The sequence below is a fragment of the Paroedura picta genome, chromosome 8 (genome assembly GCF_049243985.1).
Source record: "Paroedura picta isolate Pp20150507F chromosome 8, Ppicta_v3.0, whole genome shotgun sequence".
Taxonomy (NCBI): domain Eukaryota; kingdom Metazoa; phylum Chordata; class Lepidosauria; order Squamata; family Gekkonidae; genus Paroedura; species Paroedura picta.
The window spans coordinates 80,944,907-80,971,443 of NC_135376.1; the positions used below are offsets into that span (position 1 = coordinate 80,944,907).

The 26,537-nt window shown below is 45.7% G+C and overlaps 2 protein-coding genes across 6 annotated transcripts in view; one reads left to right on the forward strand and one right to left on the reverse strand.

The window, feature by feature from the left end:
- Positions 1–17,374, forward strand: part of MMRN2 (multimerin 2) — a 34,462-nt gene extending 17,088 nt beyond the window's left edge. Inside the window, exons 2-7 of one of the 3 annotated variants that reach the window (XM_077350588.1) lie at positions 2,500–2,622; positions 3,992–4,098; positions 6,728–6,802; positions 8,552–8,725; positions 10,080–11,984; positions 15,566–17,374. In XM_077350588.1, coding sequence (XP_077206703.1) covers positions 2,500–2,622; positions 3,992–4,098; positions 6,728–6,802; positions 8,552–8,725; positions 10,080–11,984; positions 15,566–15,948 — 2,767 coding nt within the window. In that variant the 3' untranslated portion in view covers positions 15,949–17,374. Of the gene's footprint in view, positions 1–2,499; positions 2,623–3,991; positions 4,099–6,727; positions 6,803–8,551; positions 8,726–10,076; positions 11,985–15,565 lie in introns of all 3 variants that reach the window. The other 2 variants (XM_077350587.1, XM_077350590.1) reach the window with 2 other exon arrangements.
- Positions 17,375–19,274: 1,900 nt separating this feature from the next.
- The window catches only part of BMPR1A (bone morphogenetic protein receptor type 1A), an 80,624-nt gene continuing 73,361 nt past the window's right edge, over positions 19,275–26,537 (reverse strand). For all 3 annotated transcript variants that reach the window (XM_077350614.1, XM_077350613.1, XM_077350615.1), the window contains one exon: positions 19,275–25,302. In XM_077350614.1, the coding sequence (XP_077206729.1) occupies positions 25,177–25,302 (126 nt within the window). In that variant the 3' untranslated portion in view covers positions 19,275–25,176. The remainder of the gene's footprint in view (positions 25,303–26,537) is intronic.

A 26,537-nucleotide genomic window follows, 5' to 3' on the forward strand; every position in this document is an offset into this window, starting at 1 on the left:
TGCGATCGGCGGACATCGCCGCGCACTCGGCCAAAGACCGCCTCATCGCCCGAGTGCTCAACTGGGTGTGGAGGGGATGGCCAGCGGGCAAACAGGACCCAGATTTTGCCCCTTTTACCGCCAGGCAAACGGAGCTATCGGCACACAAGGGGTGCCTGCTGTGGGGACACCGAGTGGTGGTGCCGCCCAAGCTACGCCAGCGGGTCATGGAGGCGCTGCACGATGGCCATCCTGGCATTGTGCATATGAAGGCACTGGCTCGCAGCTACGTTTGGTGGCCGGGGCTGGACAAGAACATCGAGTCCTGGATAAGCGGCTGTCGGACCTGCCAGGAGAACCGCCCAGAGGCGCCGCGAGCACCGCCGCGGACATGGGAGTCGGCCATGAAGCCTTGGTCCCGCCTGCACATCGACTTTGCGGGGCCATTCCAAGGGCACACATTCTTGGTCGTCGTGGACTCCTTCTCGAAATGGCTGGAGGTTGTTCCGGTCTCGGCCATGACGTCGGCCGTGGTCATCAGGAGCCTCCAACGCCTGTTCGCGACCCACGGGCTCCCCGACACGATAGTCTCCGACAACGGAGCCCAGTTCACGTCCGCTGAATTCCGGGCGTACTTGGGGCAGCACCTGATCCGCCAGGTGACCTCAGCACCATTCCATCCGTCAACTAACGGGCAGGCTGAACGGATGGTCCGGACAACCAAGGACGCGTTGTCAAAACTCCCCCAAGGAGATTGGCAGACGCGCCTCACGCAGTTCGTCGCCCGCCAGCACACCACGCCATCCTCGGCAACCGGGAAGAGCCCGGCGGAACTACTAATGGGCCGGAGACTCCGAACCCTCCTGGATCGTCTACACCCCGACCATGACGAAACCCGGGAGAAGGGCCACGAGAATCCCTCCGCGCCACGCGCCTTTGCCCCAGACGATCCGGTCTACGTCCGGAACTACAGCGACGGGCCCAGTTGGATCCCTGCAACCGTCACACACGCGACGGGACCCGTGTCCTATGGGGTCCAGGGCGAGGACGGCCGGATCCTCCGGCGACACGTGGACCAGGTGCGCCGCCGGGACAACTCCGTGCATCGGGAAGGCGACACCGCCAACCCCGTCCCTGACGCTACCCCCGGCGGGAGACCACCACTCTGCAGTCCAGCGGCTGAGCCGAGGGCACCCAGCACGGAGCCCGCAATAGCCGACGCGGCGGCGGACCCTAGGAGCGCGGCAGTACGGACTGAGGTCAGTCAACCCGTGCCGTCTCCCGAGCCGCGCCGGTCGGGGCGGACCCGCGTGCCCCCCAGATACCTACAGGACTTTATTCACCACCTCCTGAGTGACTATCTAAGGGGGGAGGGGTGTTGTGTATGTGACTCAGCAGAAGGCTGAGCTTGGGGTCTGGAACAGGATCCAAGCTGCCCCGTTGAGCAGCCAATGAGTTTAAACTAATCAGGCGCGGCTGAGCCAATCAAGGTTCAGCCTAGGGCGTGTCCACCTCTGCCCTGTGTATATATTCAGGGGCTTGTCCAGGCAAGCCCCAGTCAACGTGGTTGCTTCCATCTGAAATCACTTCTTAAATAAAAAGAGCTGTTCTGCACGACTGCGTCTCGCTTGTTCCTGTTCGAACTCACTATTTTACAGCTGCTTTTCAGGTGGACTGGCTCCAAAGAAAGTGTATTAGACTATTTGGGGAAAACACTGAAACAAAAGCCTCTGAGACATAAAGATTTAAGCCAATGTCAAAAGCTTAACAAGCTCTCATGAGCCTGAAATACAAGAGCTAAAGTCTGTACAAGTTCTAGTTTTACCTCAGAGTTATCTGTATTGAGTTACCTCAGAAATTTCAACCCATTTCCACCTGACCTTTCCCCCTCTATGTTGAATAAAATATTTTGTTCATTTTGAACTTCACAACATCTCAAGTGAAAATTTCAGTTGCTTATCCCAACCCTTCCCTCAGGTTCCTGGACTGAGCCTGCAATAAAATGCTGATACAGAGTGGGACAGCCAAAGTTCTTCAGGAAAGAAAAAACAGTCCACTAGAGCTGCTCAATCAGAAAGGGAAAGAAAAATCTTGCCTCTGAGTAAGGGAACTGGACGGGGACATCATACATGGGCTATCCAGTTCGGGCCAACCTAGTTATGAGTAAAGTAAAATCTTGAGAGAATTGGGCAGAATCTAGAGGCTTTTCAGTGCTGGAGAACCGACAGAGCACAGCTTTTCTGACCAGTAAAATACCGGTTGATAAACCTGATGATAAGAGGGTGTTCTACATGCCTGGTTTAGCATCAGATACAGAGGGTGGCTAGAGGCAAAGGGCTGCTGTGCCTGCTTAACAGATAGTGGCCAGAGATGTTCATTCAAAGCACAGACACAGTGATAGGAACAAGCTTCCTCTCTGGATTTCTGCCTGTTATATTCTCCTTTGCTTGAAAAAAGGGATGCTAGACAGAAATAGAAGGCAGTGGAGGGCAGTTTCATGGCTTCCTTCTTCTTTGCTAGGAACTGGTGCTCCTTTACACAGTCCCGGCTGGTGACGTACATAGGCGTTTGCACGACAGAGAAGTACGTAATCAAGTCGCAGCAACCATGTCCGCATGGGACTCCAGATTGCCAGAAGATCATGTAAGTATTCGTTCATTGCCTCACTTCATTTATATTCCACCTTCATCCCAAACTAGCTTACCTTCTCCTTTCCTGTACTTTATCCTCACAGCAACCCTCTGGTGTAGGTTAGGTTGAGAGTGTGTGTCTCCCAGCAAGCTTTCATGGCAGAGTATGGAATTTGAATCTGGATCATATTCTGACACTCTAATCCAGTGGTTCTCAACCTGGGGGTCGGGACCACTTTGGGGGTCGAACGACCCTTTCACAGGGGTTGCGGCAGGGCAAGCAGCTTGGCTGGGGGGTGCCATCCACACAACAGCCCTGCTGGGTAGATTGAGATTGAGATCATATCCAGCTCATATTCTGACACTCTAATCTAATCATTGCACCACACTACTTCTTGGTCTTTGTTTTTAAAGTTTGTTGATAGGTTTGAAGCCCTTTTATATGACCCGATTGGCTTTAGCCTTTTCATCATGCCTCCCCTGAAGGAATCTTGGGAACAGCCATTTGTAGGATTCCTTGGGAAGAAGGAAAGAGGCTGAAACCATTTAGGGGGAGGGTTAGCAGAGCTGGGGTTTTTGACCTCAAGAAGCTTACGGTCACCTTTCCTTCCTTGCTCCACCACAGACACCCTGTGAGTTAGGTGAGAATGAGAGAGCTCTGAGGGAGCAAGGTCACCCAGTTGGCTGCATGTGGAGGAGAGTGGGGAATCAAACCTGATTCTCCAGATTAGAAGCCAGGGCCCTTAACCACTACACCATGCTGGCTCACTACCTCAATCTGGTTTAAGTTGCCTGTAATGGCTAGTTATTTCCAAATGTTTACCATATGCTGAAAAGCCATTTGGGCCATCAGGTTTCCAGTAATCAGGTGCTTAATTTGAACCCAGAGCGCTCTGTGCTGTTAGCGCTTCTCTAAATCTCATTTGTTTCTGCTGTCATCTTTAGCCTCCCCCCTCTGAGATTCTACACGGGGCTTCCTTCACCCTCATGGCTTGCAGGGAACCCCCTCTAACCAATCACAGGTCAGTTTTTGTTCTACGATAGATGACTCTGCTCCAATATCTACTAACATAACTTAGTAGCTTCTCCAAACAGGCATATTAGCAAGCAAAGGGAGTTGGGTCTTTCCTAGGCAGGTCCACTCAGTAGTAAGTCCCATGTAATCCAATGGAGCTTTACTACCAGGAAAGTGTTCTTCAGATTGTGGCCTAAAGCAACACTTTAAAAAACTCTACCACATCTGAGCCTCTTCCAAACTGAGACGTTCCTTAATGAAGATGCCAGGGCATCAATGCCCATGTGCTGGCACCACCAGAGAAGTTGCTGACACATAATTTCTAAAGGGATTTTTAAAATCGACAACCGCCTTGTTTCTTCTCTAGGTACAGAACAGCTTTAAAGCCAGTCTATCAGGTGAAGCAAAAAGTTATCAGCTCTCTCCACTGGAAGTGTTGCCCTGGCTACAGTGGCAAGAACTGTGAACACTACGGTAAGAAAGCCCCAGGATGGGAAGCCGTGGAAGAGCTGGAGGGTCCCCTCTAAGTGAACGCAGGGGCGCTTGTCCAGTCTATGCAAACAGAGCCCCATTTTGGATACAACCTTTGTAGCTTGGAAGGGTCTGCATTACAGATTATTTTTCCTTTACTTATGTATGTATTTTAGGGATGCCAGCCTCCAGTTGGCACCTGGGGACTCTTGAATAAGGAGGTCGGTTCACCAGGAGAAAACAGATGCTTTGGGAGATAGACTCTATGGCAGGGATCCTCAACCTGTGGTCCTCCAGATGTTCATGGACTACAATTCCCATGATCCCCTGCCAGCATTTGCTGGCAGGGGCTCATGGGAATTGTAGTCCATGAACATCTGGAGGACCACAGGTTGAGGATCCCTGCTCTATGGCATCGTCTTCCACTGAGGTCCCTGCCTTCCCCAGGCTCCACCCCCAAATCTCTAGTTTTCCCACCAGGATCTGGCAAGTCTACTCCCCCCCTCCCTTGCTGGTAGCCAGTGGGGACCTGGGAACCCAATATATTTACTTCATGTATACCCACCTTTCTGCCCATGAAGATGCAAGGCTTACATTATTCTCCTCCATGTGATCCTTGGCAAAGGTCAACCAGAAGATGTGTTTTTTCAGATGGGAGGACATCCACAAAGAAGCTCTTTCCCACTTCAAATATGATCCCAGTTCCTGGGAGGAGAGACCGGGCATATGACACAGACACATTGCAGAATCCACATACATGCCTTGAGGCATCTGGTATTCCATCTGAGCCATGGGAAGGGGCCAAAATGACAGTGTGATGTGGTTGTGAAGAAGGCAAATACAGTCTTGGGCTATACCAACAGAGGCATCACATCAAAATTGTGAGATGTCCTAGCCCCACTGTATACTGCATTGGTCAGACCTGGAGTACTGTGTGCGATTCTGGAGGCCTCACTTCAAAAAACATGTGGACAAAATTGAGAAGGTGCAGAGGAGAGCAACGAGGATGATCTGGGGCCTGGGGACCAAGCCCTGTGAGGGATTTGGGAATGTTCAACCTAGAGAAGAGGAGGTTGAGAGGGGACATGATTATTCTCTTGAAGTATTTGAAAGATTGTCACTTGGAAGAGGGTAGTGAGTAGTTCCTGTTAGCAGCAAAGGAGTTTAAACTATGTGTAGAATAGTAGTGGCTAAATATCAGAGGGAAATATTTCACAGAGTATTTCAGCCCTGGAGTGGGCTGCCCAAGGAGGTGGTGAGCTCCCCCTCACTGGTGGTCATTAAGCAATGGCTGGACAGATACTTCTCCTTGATGCTTTCGGCTTATCCTGCATTGAGCAGGGGGATCAGACTAGATGGCCTGTATGGCCCGTTCCAACTCTTATGATTCTATAACACCCTGGCCATGAAGGCAACCTCAGAAGCCAGAAGGGGGCCCTTTATCATATCTTTACAAGGCAGGGAGAAGAACAAATGGTGGCAGAATGAGAGCTAGCATAGCATATTGTCTGAGCCAGTGGTCACTGGGGACCAGTCAACGCTTGACAATATTACTGTGGCCCGGGGGGGGGGGATAGTCTACTAAAGCAGGGGTAGTCAACCTGTGGTCCTCCAGATGTTCATGGGCTACAATTCCCATGAGCCCCTGCCATGAATATCTGGAGGACCACAGGTTGACTACCCCTGTACTAGAGGACCCGTCATTGGATGGCGCCAGTGGGGTGGGCTTAGCTGGCAGCCGCTACAGCTCCTCTGATTGGCCAAACGGACAAGAAGGATGGGGGAGCAAGCTGGCCTGTTTCTTTTCGCCGTGGTCACTGAAGGCAGCAGGCAGGAACCTTGTTGCCGTGGAGTTGTGTGGGCTGTCCTGGGAATAAGGCGCTCCTGGACGTGAGATGAGGGAGTCCTAGTCAGAGCAGGAATGGAGAAGGGGAGCTTTTTGACCTGGACTTCTGCAAAGTTGGGTCGATGTTCGTGGGCTGAAGCACCTAACTTCTTAGACAAAGCCACAGCCTGGTACCGACTGATCTACGGACCAGTCCTGGTCTCGGAATCAGGGGTTGGGGACCACTGTTCTGAGCTGTAAAGAAGAAAGTTCTCGGTTTAGATCTAGCCTTCGCCACCAAGGTGACATTGGGCAAGCTGCCATGTGAGGCTGCGTTTGAAGTGTGTTTGGAAGCTGCAATTGGTGCAGAATGCTTTGGTTAGATTGCTGGTTGGAGCCAGCTATTGGGAGCACTTGATCCCCAACACTACAGTGATAACACTGGCTTCCAGTCCACTCCCAAGCCCAATTCAAGTTGCAGGTTTTCTCTTTTAAAGTCCTTCATGGCTTGGGATTGGAAATCTGAAAGTCTGCCCTCCGCCTTGTGCTCTTGCCCAGGAATTAAGGATTACCGAGAGAGAACCGAAGTGTCCTGAACACTCAGAAACTGTACCTGAGATTCTTTATACATCATAGTGTTATACATCAATATGTCTAGCAGCAGCAGCAGATGAATTTCTGGAATGTTCAGTTTTTAGAACATTCTGCAATTGAAACTCTGTACCTAAACAGAAACAAATCTTTTTTTTTTTTAACTCCAGAAAGGCAGAAGGAAAATTCTACTGATTTACCCATTTTTGTTTGCAGACCCAAATTTCTTTCCAGGGCCCACCTCTAAGCCAGGAGGTCGGGAAGATGAAAGGGAGGCACCCTTAAGCCGAAGTAAGTTTAAATTCCTCCTGCTCTTCAAATAACGCCCTTCCATCTTGTTATATAATGCATATTCCTCTCTGCTCTCCTTGACCAAATGTTTTCCTAATGTAGAAGGCTAATTATGCTAAGAGATGTGCCCATTATTTTAACATTAACAGATGATTTATTTATACAGCAGGGTTTTCCTTGCACAGCTCTCAGTAGTAAGTAGTACACTGGAATATCAAAACGGTATGAACTGGATCCAAACTACTTCAGAGATCCTCTGATGGAATTTGGGTTGCCAACTCTAGGATCTGAAATTCCGGGAGATTTGGGGTTGGAGCCTGGAAAGGCAAGCCTGACGTGGAGGTGGAGTCACAAGGGTATAGTGTCACAGAGACTGCCCTATGGAATTGCTGTTTCTATCAGGGGAACTGTTCTTTGTAGTCTAAAGATCTCCAGGCACTATCTGGAAGATGGCAACCCAAGGTAGAATAGCTACTGCTCACTTCCTTTTCTTTAGTTTCATAAAAATGATCCTTCTATTCCCCCTGTTGGGGTGGGTGAGGTGGAGCCAATGAGCAAATCCCAAAAAATCACAAACTAGAATTTGCATGAATGGAAAGTGTCAGTTTGAGGGGCACCTTAGGTTCTAATCCTGTCTTTCTAAGGATATGTGTCCAGTCATCTGCTCATCATTATCAGCTGCCTTGAACATCATCAAAGGAGGTCTATGACTGCTTCACTCATCTGAGCAGGGCCTTGGGCAGGCACCAACTTCCAATGGGCAAAATCAGCAATTGCCGGTACATGGGCCTTCTTTGTGGTGGCCCCGCCTTGTGGAATTGACTGCCGGAAAAAGTCAGGAAGACTTCCACTCTCCAGGCTTTCCACAAACTATGCAAAACCGAATTATTTCAAGGGACTTTTCTACACAAGCAGTAGGGTAGCACAAAGATCAAGATGGGTAAACATGTTAGTCTGTCTGTAGCAGTAGAAAAGTTCAAGAGTCCAGTAGCACTGTAAAGGCTAACAACTTTTTTTAGCATGGTAGGAGCTTTTGAGTCACTGCTCACTTCTTTAGTGACTCACATAAGTTCTTACTTGGCCACACATTTTGTCTTTAAGATACTTGAAGAAGTGCTGCTGACTGCAGGAGCTGGGAATTGAATTTGGAACCACCTCTAGGCCAAACAGCTGAACTTCCCTTGAGCAATGACCTTGGGTTTGTGTGCAGAAAGAGATCTGAGGTTACCATAGTATAATGGCTATGTCTGCTGATTCTTCTAGATCTTAAGCTCATTCTACCATAGAGTTTTTGCCCCAAAACTATATTATCACCCTGACATCCATACGTCACTTCTAGAGCATGTTGGAAGTCATGAGACATGCAATGAAACTCCCAGCTCCTGGTAAGCCCACCCCCTATCCCCTACTGGCTTCCCAGAGGGATCTGGCAACCCTAGGCTGAGCAGCCTAGACTAGACTGGTCTAATCTGAGTTTGGGAGCTAAGCAGGCCATGGTTAGTACTTGGGTTGGAGACTACTAAGGAAGCCCAGGGTTGCTCTGCAGAGAGAGGCAATGGTAAACCACCTCTACTCACCTCTTGCCTTGAAAACCCCATGAGAGGTTGACATACCATTTAGTTTTGACTTGACAGGGCATTATAATATCATCATTATTAACACTAGCCTCGTTGGAGGGACTTCCACGCTGAGGTACACTAGAAACTGTTTTAATCCTTGCTGTTTTGTGTGTGTTTGTTTGCCAACTAGCATCTTCGTCGCTGGAATCCAGAGACATCCTGGAGACCCACCAGAATCACGAAGCACTGCTGGAGGATCTGCAGAACGATATCAACCAGGCATCGAGCAACTTGGGAGTCCTGCTGAATGCATTTCATCACAACAGCAGTCGCCCAGGAGCAGAAGCCAACCGCAACCACACAGGTGAGAGTTCAGCCAAAGAAGAATGCGTGCAGGCTAGTGCCACAATGCTAAATGGAAATAATGGAAAATTTTTGATACAGCTGGAGAGTTGGGATTAGACCCATCAGCACTCCCTTCTCCTGTAAACCAAAAGTTTCATTTGTACACACAGACAATGAATATACCAATTTACCTCACCACCTCCTGCTCTTCTCTGAGCATATATATTACTTAAGGAAGACAATAAGGACTTTGCACTCTTCTGCACGGAGTCTGGATGTCTTGGATACTTCCTAACATATATGGAGGCCAGTCCTTCAGAACTATCAGTCATGACAAATGAATATAACTTCTGTGCTCTATGCTCAGATGCTAGGAGCAGAATGCAGATCATTTTGAAGGAGGAGACTTGTGTTGGTCAAGAACCTCACTGGGGAACCTCGGTGGCCTCTCAACCTAATTGCAGGGCTGTCCTTAGGATAAAACAGCACTGGGGATGGGCACTGATGACTTTTCTCCAATGCGATCTTCAAGTGGAGCACAAGTTGTGATGCTCTCAGAATGGGACTCTCCCAATACACAGATGACACCCAGCTCTTCCTCCTGATGAATGGCCGCCCTGACTCTTCCCCAGAAGCATTAGTCAGATGCCTGGAAGCAGTGATGAGATGGCTCAAGCAGAGGTGTCAGGGCCCTGGAGATCAGGGCCCTGGTGGAGCTAAAACAGTTCTGCATGGTCTGCAAAAGGGAGCTCTTCTGCCAGGCATTTGGTTGAGACCAGGCACAACCAATAACATCTGCAGGGCCCCTGCCCCCTCCCTTCCCCCCCAGAAATCCATCAAGGCATTTTGCTCCTGGACCTGTTTGTACTATCTCTGTTATAATGTTGTACTGTTACCACTGTTATTATCAGTTAGTATTACTAATGTTATAGTTATTTATATGTATGGATCATTTTTTTGTATAGTTCTAAGTTCTGTGTAAACCACCCTGAGCCTTCAGGGAGGGCGCTATATAAATTTGAAAAACAAACAAATAAATAAGGTGATTGTAAGCCAATTTGATAGTAAAAAGCAGGGTATAAAAACCAACTTTGGATAGTAAAAAGCAGGGTATAAAAAAACAACTCTTCTTCTAGTTACAGTGGCAGAGGATCAATGTTTAATGTTCTGTATCTTTAGTAGTGGATAACAGACGTGGTGACCTTTAGGGCCATACTGTGAAGTTCAATGTGGTATTTTATTTTCCCATGCAATTCTCCTGTTTGGATTCTCCTGTGTGTTCTGGGGATTCTTACTTTTGTTATCTGATTTGGGCTTATATGTAAATGTTTTCTTGCACCACCATCTGTTGATGGCATGCTCTGTTTCAGAAGTGCAGGAACAATTCCTCCAGCAAATGGTGGCTTCCCATGTGGAGAGTTTCTTGAAGGAACATTTTAACCCAGTCTGGTCTAGCTTCAACAAAAGTCTTCAGGACCTTTCCACCATGCTGAAAAATCTCTCGCACCATGTTGAGGCCAATCGGAAAAGCATTGAGAAATTCCAAGAAACCACTGTGCCGAGAAAGGACTTCCAGGAACTCGGAACCAAATTTGAATCCAAAATTCAGGAAAACGTATGGAGAGCGGACCAGGCAAAGAGAGAAACGGACACTCATTTACACCTGCAGCAGGCAGCCCTGCACTACAATCTCACCATGATCAAAGCAGACACGGATATGAAGCTGAAGAGATATCATAAGATACAGCACTCTTATTTGACAGCCTTAAACAACAGCCTCACAGACATGAGGCAAGAACAAGACAATCTTCGCAATGGGCTGGAGACCCTGAACAGAAACTTGGCAGGATTCCCGGTGCAATACGGCAATCTAAACAAGGAAGCTGCCGAAACCGACATTCGGGCCCTCAATCAGACCCTGGTAGAGCACGCTCAACAGCTAAAGGAACTCTATGAAGAATCTGACGAGTTCTACGACGATTTTAACAAGTTCCAGGTTTCCATTAATGCATTCAAAGCCAGTTCAAAGAATGAAATGGAGGGTCTGAGAGTAGCCTTGATAGAGAAAAGTCTCATCATAGAGGAATACAAAGAAGACTTGGAAAGGAAGATCCTAGCCCTCAACGATAGTTTGGAGGATATTCAAGAGAGCCACTCGGGTCTAGAAAGGTCTATGAAAGCATGTCACTGTGTAAAAATTCCTTCAGACATTGACATGGAAGAGCAAGCAAACGCCACTCTTGTGATCAGAGAGGAAATGAAGCAATCTGAGGAACGTCTGAACACTCTTGAGAATAAAATTGATGATCTCGCCAGAGCTTTGCACCTTTTTCGGGAACCTCTAGATTTTCAGCAAGAACAGAATCGAGAGATGAAAGGCAAAGTCTCTCTTCTTAAGGCCCAGGCTGAACGTTTGTCTGAGGATCTTGGTGTCCTCAAAAAGATTGATGAGAGGATGCACTGGCAAATCAAGTATCTGAACAGTTCTTTTAACTCTCTCTTGGTAGATGCTATGAGACATGAGACAGCACTAGAGGCCTTGCTTGGAGAAGAAATTATGGAACTCTTGACTGAAGAAGATCCTAGCTCCTTAATACCATCTCTAGATCAACTTCAGGAAGCGTTCAGGCTAATTTCAGACAATCTCAAGAAGCAGAACATTACCATGGAATCTTTTATGAAGAGAATTTACTCTTTGGAGATGGATCGTGATAACACCTCCCATGGCTATATCTCTGTTACACATCACATCCTTGAAAAACAAATGGAGAACACAGTGAAAGAAGTCAGTGTGCAACATGGTGGCATGGAACATATGGAGCCAAATCATGAAGCTGCCACGGAGGATGTCCTGGATAACCCGATGTATCATGACATCATGATCCTAAAGAAAGAGATTGGACACCTTAGCAGGGAAATGAAGAAATATGAACTACAAAAGGATCACACCAACCTCTGCTGTAATCACACTGCAGTCAACGTGATGGGTCCTCTCAACATTTCATTGGACAATTTGAATGAAGAACTTGCATTGACCAAACAAAACTTAGACGAACATCTGCAGGTCTTTCAGAAGCTGTTTGGAAGTTCCCGAGAACTAGCTGCCACAAATGCAAGTTTGGATGTTGCAAAGATTCAGTCAATGATGGGCAGAGAGATGAGAAAGCAGCTTAAAGTGCAGGAGCGGCAAAAAATGCGGGACAAGCATGAGTCCAGCCACTACCGAGAAGGTACTTTGAATGGAAGGAACAAGATACAGACAGAGGTCTTGGAGACAGGTGAGTTTCATAAAAATTCCACATCGTATTGTCTCGCGTGATTGATCTTAACAATGCACACTAATCCAAACCAGTTAATAGCATAATTTATACCTAATCTAAACTGAAAAATTAATAATGGTCAAAAATATTTGGAAATATTAAGAACTGGTCATTATGCTGCAGTTTGGCTTAGAGATGAAGAAATGCAAAACAATAAGGGTGAGAGCAATTTGGGAGACATGCAACCAGGAGTATGCTCTAATCTGGAGGTGGTTTGCCATTGCCTGCCTCTGTACAGTGACCCTGGACTTCCTTGGTGGACTCCCATCCAAATACTAACCAGGGATGACCCTGCTTAGCTTCTGAGAACTGACCAGATCAAGCTACCTTGAGTCAACCAGGTCAGGACCCAGGAAATTGTAGAAGATGGAAAACAAAGAGTGTTCCATTTCTTCTTCTTGCTTGGACAATTAAAGGCACGACAGTCCTTCTATCTAGAAGGTAATCCGATCCTATGATCTGGCATACCTCCCTAAATGGTTTGCAGCAAAAAACAACAACAACAACAAACAAGCCACAGCAGTGGAGCAAGTTTTGTGTGACCCAGAGGAGTCAATGGTCTGTTTGGCAACTGATTCTCTCCTTTCCCTGGGCCATAACTGTTGATGAGTAATCCTGATCCTGCATTGATCAGGGGGTTGGACTAGATGGCCTGTCTGGCCCCTTCCAACTCTATGATTCTACGATTCTACGATTCTAATCAGGGCTGCTCCCTCATGAGTCCCTGTGCCCACTCTTCCCCTGCCTGCTGGCATATTGTGCAAAGGCACAGGCAAGAAGGCTTTCAACAGGGGCACAGAACTCTGGGGCAAGGTTCTCCAGATGCCATAGTAGGGGGGGAAGAATGCCCCCCTCCATCATGGAGTGGCCCTTCAGGAGCATCTCTGTGACATGCTCTCTAGCAACACAGGTACCCGAAGCTTCAGCCACCTCCCTGCGTATGTCTCCTGCCTCCAAAAAGCGGCAGCACTAAACGGTGCAATTTTGTTAACAGCAACGTAGGAGTTCCTGGAACTGGGCAGAATCTCTCCCCCTTGTAGTTAAGTGGAAGACACCAGATTTAGCGGAAGGATAACACAGCTCCATCAATTGCCAGATGTCAGTTTCTTGCCTGACGGTACTTTCCATCTCTGTCTCAGAACTCCACCTCCTTCTCTGAACCCTTCTAGCCTATTGACTTGGACGTTCCCAGACTCCATCAAGTAGCTTGTTGTCTGTTCTAAAAATAACAGCCTCTTATAAAGACGTTGTGCCTTTATAATGAAAGCACTTTAAGAAGCTGGATCCATGTATCTGTGATGTTGAAAGGTCCCCTTTCCAGGTTTAGCTGTGTTAAAATGGCAAAGTTTGTTATCACCCTGACGTTTTTTCCTGTGATACTAATGGAATAGGCTAACTTGATCTTGTCAGATTCTGGAAGCTAAGCAGGGTCAGCCCTGATTATTACTTGGATGGGCGACCACCAAGGAAGTACACAGAGGTAGGCAATGGCAAGTCACTTCTGCTTGTCTCTTGCCTTGAAAACCCCACAGGGTCACCATAGGTCAACCGCACATTCCATTACCGTGAATCAGTACTAGTTACCAGCCTCTGTTCCCTTGAGGAGGGAATTAAACACACCCAGCTAAAGTCACATTTTATAATTGTAAAAGGACTTTTAACTCTCAGAAACATATTCCCCCCCTCCCCCCCAATCTTGTTGGCCTGTACGGTGATCCTGGATTCGAATCCGACTCTCCTGTTACAGATCAGACCCTCCTGAAACTATGATTTTCATGAATGCCGCACACAAAAAAAGCATAGCAAATGAACAGCAGCGTTGGCTGTGAAAATATGGTAATTAAAACCCTCCAAAACAGGAATACCACTAATCATTAAAGTCTGAGAACAAACCTGCTGCAAGAGAAATGGGGAACTGCACAAATCCGGGCTGCTGATATGGGGATTCCAGATCTGAATGCTTTTCCATATCAAATATTCCTGGGGATACAAAACCAGCACAGCCAAGAGAGAGGTTCTATTCCCAGCCCTTTGATTTGTGTTGATTAAAACATTTATAGCTCTCCTTTGCTTGAGGCTCAAGGTGCCTTACAATAATTGCAATTAACACCAGAATTAACCCCATAAATGTATAATCTGCTCTGAGTCCCCAAAGACTCCCATAAATTAAATAAAATACAGAATCCCAAATCCCTCCCTCTCTGCCATTCAAGCCCTCTCAGAAGCCTTGGTAAGCACACAGGCCTTGCAGAGCCTCCTGAAGATTTCCAAGGGGTCTCCCCTCCCCAGTTCATGGAACCCCGTTCTATAGAGCAGAGGCCACGATGGAAAAGGCCTGGGTCTGGTTGATGCCAGTCAGGTCACCCTGAGCAGGAGGGGAGCCATCAGATGGCTGCCATGAGACTGTAGATCAGGGGTAGTCAACCTGTGGTCCTCCAGATGTCCATGGACTACAATTCCCATGAGCCCCTGCCAGCATTTGCAAATGCTGGCAGGGGCTCATGGGAATTGTAGTCCATGGACATCTGGAGGACCACAGGTTGACTACCCCTGCTTTAGATGGCACACAAGGATATCTAGGAGACCAGTTTTTCTTACAATCGTTTTTGAATGCAAGGGAACATTGACCGTGGTGACCCATGCACCCTGTTCTATCCCTGGGGACTCTCCTACCTCATTTTGTTGCATGTATAGACCAAGTTTTTAAAAAGCATGTACTGAGAATAAGTTAATGAAATTGTTCTCTAAGTACTGAGGGGAGGAAAGCTTCATTGGTATTGATATTAAGCACAGTACTTACTGAAATGCTAGACATTTTCTTGGCTTCTTACCTTAGTGAGGAACGAAAGGACACTAGCAAGCCTGTGGGACTGGAGGCCACTTGTGATCCCAAGTATGCAGTGCCGCTGAACTAGAACTTGGATGCATTTACTTTGAGAAAGCATCGTTCTTAACCAAGCCTCGACAATGAATTTTTAGTCCAGTGGCACTTTTACGATCGACAAAATTTATTCAAGGCATGAGCTTTCATGGGCACGCACACTTTCTTAGATATAATGTACAAAGTGTGCATGCATACTTTGAATAAAACTTTGTTGGCCTCAAAATTCGTTCTGCAGTTCCAGATCAACAGAGCTACCCACTCAAGGCTAGATAGATCTTTTGTTCCTTTGTACTGAGCTGCATCGCCACCTGCTGGTATGACAATGACTTGCAGCCTCCCCCCCCCCCCCCAAGAAACCCCGGTAACAACATGGAAGTTCCCTGGAAATTGCTGGCCAGGTGGAGCCTGGAGAGCTCCTGGAATTAGAACTGATCTCCAGGTAGATATTAGTATCCCTGCAAAATTGGCTGCTTTGGAGGGTGGACTGTAGGGCATTATATCCCATTGAATGAGCAACACTTCCAAAATCCCCAGGAGTGTCCCAACCCAGAGCTGGCAATCCTCTGTGTCTTTCCTACTGTATTTCAGAGCCATCCAGAGATCTCACAGCCTCCTGCTTTGTTGCTCTGCATAACCACTTCCTTTCCCCATCCAGATTCACCGGTGGCATTTTACGTGAAGCACTCGGAAGGAAAAGAAGGGCCGAGCCTCAACAGAACATATCTCAATTACGGAGGAGGGTATTTCCCTGACCATGGCTACTTCAAGTCCCCTCACAGCGGTGTTTATATGGTCGCCATCAGCATGGAGTCTAGCCCCGGAATGGCCCAGGGGCAGCTGGTTTTTAGCAATGGGCACAGAATGACAGTCACGGGCAGCAAGAAGAGAAAGGGACATGGAGGCGGCACTGTGACCGCCTTTGCGCTAGTGGAGCTCAAAAAGGGGGAGCACATGTGGTTTGAGCTGCTGCAGGGCTCTATGGTGATGCAGAACCCCGTGGGGATGAGCATGGCTGGATTTCTGATATTCAAAACTTGAAACGGAGTCCGGGGGTAATACGTGATCTCTTTCCCATAAGCCACACAGAACTGCCAAAGGTGCATATTTTTTAAAGGGAGTCCTGGCCATTGGCTTGACAGTGTGCTGCTTTCTAGAACTAGCTCAGTAGTTGCTTAGCACTGTCACACTGTCACATCTTTGGCTAAGATCAAGTGTAGTGTGTAGAGACAGTCAATAGAATTGGCTGCATGTCTCCCAAGCGCCGAAGGAAAAAAAGTTTTAGATTCTAGTGACTGACCATATCTTTGTTTCCGATCCTCTGCTTAGGACCAGAAACGTTATTCTCTTTTTTCAGAGAAGGAAAACATTTTTAGTAGAAAAGCAAGTCCAAGCATATGCATAGTTATGTAATTCAGCACAGGTGAGGGGCCCTCTCCCTATATTCTGGTGACTTTAAGCAAGGAATTCCCCAACTTCCTTCCCCTACCAGCATACAGCAGGAGGGGTGTATGGTGCTAATGGAACCCTCCCAGTAGTTTTTCTTGGCTTCGGCTTAGTGAGGAACTGAAGGACGCCAGCAGATCCGTGAGACCTAGCTCTTGAACGGCCAAGGGCTAGCCCTATACTCTGTACACTGCTGAAGGGCAGGCTGAAACTAGCAAGTGTTTGAATTGTGTGCCTTTACATGGAAATAAATGGCATTTGCTAGATCAGGGGTAGTCAAACTGCGGCCCTCCAGATGTCCATGGACTACAATTCCCAGAAGCCCCTGCCAGAGAATGCTGGCAGGGGCTTCTGGGAATTGTAGTCCATGGACATCTGGAGGGCTGCAGTTTGACTACCCCTGCGCTAGATGTATAGGAGGAGCCAAACAGCACAAGATATGTTTGGTGCAGTTCCTGACATTTGCTATAAGGGAACTGCCATTGTGCGGTTTGTCATAAACTGGCTGGATTAAAAGTTCTCTTAACACAGTCACTTTTATTCCTAAGAATAATGCAGTAGCATCGCAGGACTTAATTACATTTTGAGAGAAATACAACTTGTACATACTCAAGGGAAGGAGATGTATAAACCGCTTTGGGACCCTGTTGGGTAGTGAAAAGCAGGATATAAAAGAACACTTCTTTATATCTGGAATTTTGTAGCTTGCTTTGCAAACTAGTGTTTCGTCCAAGCTCAGAAATTGTAAAGGCTTTCACTGCACGTGTTCCTTGTTAAGTATTTAAGCAGCTCCCTGGAGTCACAGCAAACTTTCAACGGCAAATACTGATTTCTAGAACACATTAGGAGGGATTATTAAACTTTAAATCCTTACTGGACATGCCCCCAAGCTCATTTTTAAAGTAATGCATAAAGCTAAATCCTGCCTCTTGTGAATATGAGTTTTAACATTTCCAACATGTACTTTTAGAAAATTAAACTATTCCTTATTTTTTAATAAAGTCTACTATTTTATATTGTTTGAGGTCCTGTTTTTACTTCAACAGTCTTGCCTTTAAACATTAGTCAAAGAAAGCAGGCACCATCCTGCACAGAACTTGCTGTGCTTGAACTCACTTATCTCAGTGAACTTAAGTGCATTCACAACTTGCCTTATGGCTGATTCATGTCAGAGGGAGCTAGGCAGACACCTCCTTTCACCCCTGCCAAGCCCATATGCATCCACAATTTCGGGAATTGACAGACCCCTCAAAATTTGATACATAAAGCCAACCAGATGGTTTGGGTACCACCAACCTTTGCATGGCCTGCCTCAGGACACTGCAAAATCAATAGAAGTTGTGTTCTAGGCCAGACTCTTAATTCAGTGAGATCCAGTTGGCCTGGCCTCGCCACTGTAAAAATGGAGTACACAGTTCACTGGATTTCCATGGTTAGATGTTCACTGTTGCTTGACAGATAAAATCAACATGAAAAGAGACCTTTGAAGATAGAAGTCTGAAAACCATTGTGCAATTAGTTACATGGCAGGCTGCAACAACTTTGGCAGGGCCCAGGACTAGGGGTAGGCACAAACCGGGAAAATGTGGAACCACAAACTGCTCCACCAATTGAATCAAAAGATTCATTCACAAACTGAATTGGTTTGTGGGCATCCCTGAAACTGTGTTTTCTGCTCTATCCATTAATTGCTTTAACAATGTGAAGTCATCCATGATGGTAGGCCCATCATGAACTTCTGTTCATGAACCATAAACAGGGCAAAGTCTGTGACAAACTTTGCTTCATGTTCATCCCTACCCATGATAGAAGAAAGCCCCCAAACTGCACCTGTCCTTTGTAATCAGTAAGATCCCATGCTGTGTTGTGATCAATGTATGTTTGGACTGACTTGGCTCAATACTGACTGTTGTGGGTGAAGGGCAGAGGGAAATGACATAACTCTAATCAGATCATAGATGTTAAGAAAGAACAGTTGACAGGAGGAGGCTGTTGTAAGCAGAAGCACAATATTGTGCTGCTCTGCACAGGGATTCAGTTATCTTCATTTTCTCATCATCTTAAACCCCGCCCCGCGGCGCACTGCGCCACGGAATAAATAAAAGAGTAAGGGCTCTGTGGGAGGAGTTAGGGCGGGACCCGTTTGGGATAAAAACTCGGAGAGGGCCACTCAGGGGCCAAGTGGCCAATTGGGAGGCGCGCATAGCGCGCCTCCCTGTTGGCCACTTGGCCTGCCCTGGACTCCTAACACACGCCACTGGCAGCACGCACCTCAGGTAAGTGCGAACCGCGAAGTAGCGCCCGGGGCCGGCAGAGGCCTTGCCCATCTACCGCAGCCGGCTTTCGGGAGGGTGGTGGGGGGGGGCGGCAGCCGGCCTCATGTCGCCCCGGGAGCAGCTTTGTCGGCCTCCTGTCAGAACGCTGTTCTCTTTGACTTCTCTCGGCCCCGGGAACAGACTCACCGCCGTGAGGCCGCTCCCGCCGCCGAGAGAAGACAGGCTCCTAGCGCCCTTTTTATTCAGACATAAAATGGGCTTAATTTCTAGTCAAGATAAAATAAAACAGCTTCTTATAAGGTATCCTGTACTCTGGTTTGGATTCCCAAGGACAGATGTGCACATTACCACAAGTGTCAAAGGAAACTGTTTTCCAAACATCTCTTTGCCCTTTCAAATGAACAGGTCAATGATTTGGGAATTAATTTCTGTGTATCTGAAAACGGTGTTTTGTATTTCAAGCCAGTATGGCATAGTTTGGAACTCTGAAATTTTTATATTTAGAGGACAAATAAACGCATTGAGATCCAGCCTGTAAACCTACCTGTCTTCATTGTGCATTTGAAGAGGCTCAGCATGCCACCCATGAGAGCAGATGTTTTTAAGCACCAATATGGAATTTCACTTAATAAACAGTTACTAGGATTTACTAAAATAAGATTATTTACTTAAAAATGATACATTGACATAAATTTGTATACACAACAAAGCAATTCATGGTAAACTTAAGGCACCTTTTTAATCAGATGCTGTACAAAAAAAAGAGACACTTTAGCCCGTTAACATTCAAAAACATTCTACACTTCTGGCATATGTAACAAAGCAAAAAAGAGTATAATCATACTGCTCATTTCACCCTTTCTTTTTTATTTACATCTTTGACTATAGGTTAGCTATGTGATTTTCTTTGTATACAATATAGTACATTTTTATGCTGGGGCACAAATAACTCAGAGCACAAAAAATACAGCAATTGGGCTTCTAGTCTGCAATCAGGAGTTCTACAGGAGGAGGCAACATTTCAGTGAGATGATTTCTCAGAGAAGAGATAAGTAGCACTTAGCATACATTTTATGCAAGTCACAAACCCAAGGCACCAGTTAGAAACAACCCAGCATGAATTCTGGTGCAAAGCTAAGGTGAACGGGCATTGCACAAGAGTGCTCATGGACACCGAAGACCTTTTTGGACACAGGAGAGCCAGTTGGGTGTAGTAGTTAGGAGTGTGGACTTCTAATCTGGCATGCCAGGTTTGATTCTGTACTCCCCCACATGCAGCCAGCTGGGTGACCTTGGGCTTGCCACGGCACTGATAAAATTGTTCTGACTGAGCCGTGATATCAGGGCTCTCTCAGCCTCACCCACCTCACAGGGTGTCTGTTGTGGGGAGAGGAAGGGAAGGTGACTGTAAGCCGCTCTGAGCCTCCTTCAGGTAGAGAAAAACGGCATATAAGAACCAACTCTTCTTCTTCCACTGAGACTTGCACGACAGAAGGACAATCTATGCTTTCCTCCTGTTATAAACTTCTGGATTCTACAAAAATGGTTGGTATCTGATCACTGTTCCTCTTACATTAGCTTGAGGGTGATCCTGTCTTGACTCCCACTCTTCCCTCAGCCTTTCCCAAAAGGGGTATCCCGTTCCCTCAGCAATGCCTTTGTGGGGGGTCACACAAGGTTGCTGGAGAAAACAGAAAGTGATATAAAGATCCACACTTTTGCCAACAGAATATCTGTAGGATACAACCCAGTTGGCTTTGAAAATGCATCGCAAGGGTTGAAGAGAGTAAGAAACTGCCTAGGCTAGCATGAGATGGAACTGCTAGAAAAATGCCCATTCAAAATGTGACTTCATGATTTTATTGAAAACTGTTCACTCACCTGGGAATAACAGTTACAGACTGAGTCCTGAATTTAGTACTCCAAGTGAAAATAATCAGTTTGGCTTTCAGAGCTAGAAGTCAGATAACACTCGTTTCTTAGCCTCTGGTTACAGTAGTATTTGGGGAGCAGAACTTGGGGACTCAATTATTTTTTACAATTCCCCCTGGCACACTGATCCTGGCACCAGCTTCTCCTGCAGCTCAGTTTAAAACACACTGTAAGAAAAGCCAATTGGGCTGGCTTATTTTTTTTCCAACTGGTAGTTTTCTTCTCAGGTCTATTGGACCTGAAAAACTTCGGGATTTCAAAACAAAAATTAGGATCCAGGATTTTTTGGAAATATCATTCTTTTTCCTGATCCAACAGACCCGAACTGATAAATACCAGCTTAGAAAAACAAAACTGCACACCCCTAACTACAACTCATGGTTGCAGGGGAAAGAACATGTCTCCATGTATTATTTAATATGGGGCAAACACAGCCAAGGCAGCAACCATGGAACCACCAAGACATGCTTACAACTGGGGCAGCCGGGGGATTCCTAAAAGATGCGAAGGAGTTATACAGGCAAACATGGGGAGCTGAGCACAATAGTGGCAGAGAGAGATATAGCAGCATTTTGTGGATTCACAACCAAGGCCATTAGATTTGGAAGAAGTTCTACCAGGTGCAGGGGACTTGAACCACTAAAGAAAAGCAGGTATTTACAGAGGCATTTAATGTGAAAAAGCTTCTATGCAGTAATGTTCTTATTGGTGCCAGAAAAGGTATTTACTTACCTGTAAGAAATTCATTCTTTTACTAAGGCAGTTTTCTTAACAAAAATATGGCACCTTCTGCAAGAGTGTTACTTCAGAATCTCTCTGCATTCTTGGCCCAGAAGACATTTTAGGCAGATATGCCCCATAAGGTGGCAGAAAGACACACAAAAGGGCCAGTGGTGTTACCTAATTCGCCTTGATATTTAGGAACATCTCAACATAAGCGAGTCACAGTCTAAATGGAACTCTGCCTATATTCTTACCTCTCTGAAACGTTCCTTACTGTCACATACGCTAAACATATGGATTTGTTTTTAAAGCTCACAAACATTCCTCAATGATTTTAATAAAACTGCACCCACTTCTTTCATATCCCCAAAGTTGGTGCCACTCTGGAAACTGCTGGAGGCCTGTCAACAAAGAGCCACAAGTTGAGAAGTATGCTTTAGAACAACTAGAAGCACTATTAAGATGTTCTACTTATATTAATTTGTCACATTAGCCTCAAAGGTTCAAAAGGTACACATTCTTTTCTTTGGTGGAAAGCATCGTTTTTAAGGCACAAACTTCCACTTGCAGTTCAAATTCTGCTCTCTGTGGTATACACTGGAAAACATCTGCAAGCATGCTTTCTTTGACAGAAGAAATACATACCGAAGTTATGCTAATAAACAAAGGATGACCACCTACACACCAGAATGAAAAATTGCAAATGAAAAGGGGGGGTGTGTGAGAGAAGAGTCTTCAGAACTCCATGGGCAAAAGGCAATATCCTGTTGAAAAAATTGCCCACAAATTCTGTTTGCTGTATTGAGAGCTACCTCTGAACATATGGCTGCAATGTGACGGCCACTTGAAATGCCTGTTTGGACCACACATGCTGCTGTTTGTCTCGGTGCTATTCTTAGAACCCCAACCAGGAACATTTGGGGGTGTTCATTGGCAGGGCAGTTGGGCTCTTTGCATCGTCCTACCAAGTAAAGATTTTACCATGTATCAGGCATAGATGAGCAACCTGCACCCGCTCCAATGTGTCCATCATGAGTCATTTGAGCATTTTAACAAACTGTGATCACAGAAGGCATGACTGGTTCAGAGAAATAGCCAGGCCATTATACGAAGGTCCACAGAGCCAAAGGTTAATACTTCAAAAGACAAAATATAGATGTTTTTTTTTCTTAATACTCTTGAAGAATCAGATGAAACTGAATACACTAAGAGGGGACTAGCTGCATATAGAACAGTTGGTGGTGGGGAGACGGCAGATCAGAACTTGCCCCCCCCCACCTCCCCCCAAGCTTAGAGGACAACGAGGAAAGATAAATCACTGGAAAATTTCAAGGGGTGGGTGTTATGGATATACAACCATATTCTACAATACAAGAAATTTTGAAGGCTATTGTCACATGATCTAAGTAAATGGCAACAGGTCAGAAATATGATAAACAAGAGTGATGGTTAAGATATCATCAGTATGAAAATTCTGACGATTGGAATTTCAAGATTCCCCATGAAAAGTCACTCTAACTGCATAGCTTTAAATAAGGTGTTACTTTCAATAAAGGAAGTGAAATGCCAGAGTTATGTTGCTCCTCCACTGCAGTATGCGGGGTGTTTTGAAATACGAGCCATTAACTGGATGATCAACTAAGATGTCTCTTAGGATGGGGAAACATCCCAGAGGCATCTAAAAGCCCCTCGGTAAAATAAAAATGAGAGCATGAACTGGATTCAATGGCTGAGATCCAGTATTGGCATTTGCTTGACCACTTTCTGGAGTCAAATGTTAAAATCAAATTTCGGCAACTTATGCACAACTAATAAAGCTAACAAACCTCTCATGGCACTTAAACAAGGATGCAGATACTCTGGTTGGAAAAATGGGAAACACACGCCTCACAAAATTATCTGTATAAAAACAGCTTGGACAAAGAAACTTAGTCTAAACCTGAGGCTTTCAACCATTGTTCTGAGGAACCCCAGGCCAGGGGCGGGGTGTCCCACAATGAGAAGGATAGTAAACGGGAAGGCAACACAAGTTTCCCTGAGAGACACATTGTCTACCACTACCAACCTTCCACAATGTGCAGGCACAATAGAACAGGTTATGTTCTGGGATGTGCTGTCATCATGTGAGAGGTACCAGTAAGGCCCAACTAGTTCTGCCCAGTGCTCCATGTGAACTGAGCATGTTCCCTAGACTATGCCTGCATCTCCAAAGTCTTCAGCTATGCACAGAAATTCTGTAGCAGACTTGGAGGAGTTCCTCAACAGGCGAGTGGAACAGGCAATGGCTCTATGAAAACTGAAAACCTCTGATCCAGACTAATGACTTCAGGGGGCGGGGGTGATCTCCTGAATGTCTACAAGCTACCTGTGCAAAAACAAAACATTGAGATCAGTTTTCTTGGCAATGGACGGAAAAAAAAGAGTAATCCTTTTTTGCTTGAGAACTGGGGCACAATATTTGTCCATGACTTGCTGCTTCCAAAATAAATTAATTCATAGCTTACGAACTCATGAATTGCTCAGCTGAACAGGTACTAATACTAAAAAAAGAGCATTACTGAAAAATCAATGACTCAAAGAAATGTTAAATAAAATTTGTACACCAAGATATAAATAAAAAATACTGCAATAGTTTGCCTGACCACTGGCATTTTGCAACCTAGAGAGCAATTAAAAAAACAAAACACACAACCCCACATTTGATTGGCCTTTGAATTCTTACTAGTATGGCATTATACTTCTGACCAAATGCCTCTGAAAGGGAAACTTGAACAGCTTTGTCATATCCAGGCACACATTTTGACAGCCCGCCCAACATTTCTTCATGTTGTACTCCATGTGTGTGTTTCTGAGTGAGTTTGGGCACAGTTATTTGTGATCTCGTCCATTTAAGGTCTGTGCATGGTATATTTGCGCGTATACACAACAGCAAGCACTTAGCAAATAAAAGCACATTAAACACTATATAAATAACTTCCCTTTTTTAAAGCTAGCTAGGGTACAGTTTACAGTACGAGATTACAGGCACTTAAATTATCAGAGAGGTTTAACTGTTCCACGTCATGTGTTCAGTCTTTAAAAACAACACCACAGAGCACGCGGAGACAGACCTGCGTCAGGATTGTTTTTTTTTTCATGCCAGACTCAAAGGTGACCTTACTGCTTAGTGTGTAGGAGCCGCTGACTTTTGGTCACGGAACGTATTGCGTTTTTTCCCCCCATACAGCGCGCACACAAGCAAAGGAGGGTGGAAATCAATTTCCTTAACCATTTTTCATGCTCTTGTTGCAAAGGCATCACAGAAGAAAACAGTAGCTCTGCGTGAACTCAAATGGCTTCTTAGGTTCCCCAAATGGCAGAGGTAAAATCTGGGCGCATACACACAAACACACACAGCATAAATGGCTTATTTATGTCACTGTCAAATTACAAAGTGCCCCAGACTGATAACCGCAGGCGATTTCACCAAGATTTGGTAAGATATCATCAGGTAAAAGGCTCCCCACCCCCCCCCAAAAAAAGAAAAAAGAGCTTATATTTCCATTGCTGTTGAGTTTAACTTAAGGCTTTCACAGAAAGCAGACTCTCTCTCTCTCTCTCTGAATGTGCAACTCAGTACTCAAGAGTTCTGTGGGAGTTTGAAAGCGTGGTGAGAAATCTCAATGAAGCTTTTAAAACAAAAAGTTAAAACGAGGCTGACCACGTGTGTACCATATATAACGTATGCGGATACCATATTCTACAAAGTACTGTATGACTGAAGGTTAGCAGCCTGCAGAAGTGTGGCGAGGAACTTGGCTGAAACTCAGAGGTCCTCCTTTCCCACCGGACACTCTACTTGCTTGAGTGAAAAGCTCTAGAAGTCCAAACTTCACTCAGTAACAATTCTTGGTCAAATCTTGACATCCTGTGATTCTACCATCTTGCCCAGCGTCTTCTTAATCCTCAAAGCTGTCAGTCTCGAGGCAGGATTGTGGGCCCAGCATTCACACATTAGCTTCAATATTGCTCTTAAACACTGAAAACAATAAGAGGGACTTTTTTGTAAAGGAATACCAATATACAAATCTCCCCCCCCAACACACACACACCAAACAGAGCTGGTAAAAAATAAAGGAAAAATGTACTCTTTTGCTAAACAGATAAAGATATACTGGGGTGGATCCAGGAGATTTATTCAGCTAGGGGAGCTGTTTTCTTTTGGCAAAAGGACCCTTCCCTTGACACAAGACGCTCACGAATCATCAGGGTTCAGTCCAATGTTTTGATAATGATAACGGCCGAAGTTTCTGGGTCATGGATTATATCAGGGATTCCCAACCAGAGCGCCCTGGAGCCCTGATGCTCCATAAGAGCTCCCCAGGGGCTCCTTGGCCTTTCCCTTATGTTCTGTCTTAATGGACTCAGCCACATGCTTTTCCCAGCTTTGCAGCGAAAGCAGGGAAGTGGCTGTTTCCATTGACTTGGGGGTGGCATTCTCACAGTTACTGTGCCTGGGAAAGGGGGGAGAACCTGGACACCTACTCCTGCCTCAAACTGCCTCCCCTCCTCATTTGTGACAGGAAGGCTGACATCACTTCCTGCACAATTCTGGGGCTCCTAGAGATTTGGAAAACATTTCAGCGGCTCCTCTATGGTCAAAAGGTTGAAAAAGGCCAGATTACATGTTTAAATTAACATAATTTTGAAAGAGATAAGGTCTTCACTTTCAGATGTATCACTGATTCTTCTTAGAATTAATACTCTACAACAAACTTTTTTTTTCGGGGGGGGGGGATCAACAACCAACATACTAGGAATGTATCATGAACTGAAAAATACTCTAGCTTCATATTCACCGGACAATTTGCAGGCACATATAAATGGATTAGGCACATAAATGTGATCTCAGTGATTGAAAGACTGAACTAAAAATATCTGAGGGACTACGGTCAGAAATGGCAAATTGTACAATTTTTAATTTGTGTGTCTGTATAGCTCTTTTCTGTAATAACCCTGCACAACTGGATTATTAAATTTAGTGATTTCAGAACATGTTATTATTATTATCAAACAAAATAACAACTATTTTTGGTCAGCAGCTGAGAATGAAAAGCCAAGCAGAAGAGAACAGGCCTGTCTGCTCAGAAAGCCAAAGACATGAGCCATGTGGAGGGGTGAGACACACGATGAGCAAAGAACGTTGACAAGCAACCATTGTAGTACACATCTGAACAAAAGTATTCCCCCCACATGGAAGCTCCTTTTTCTCAA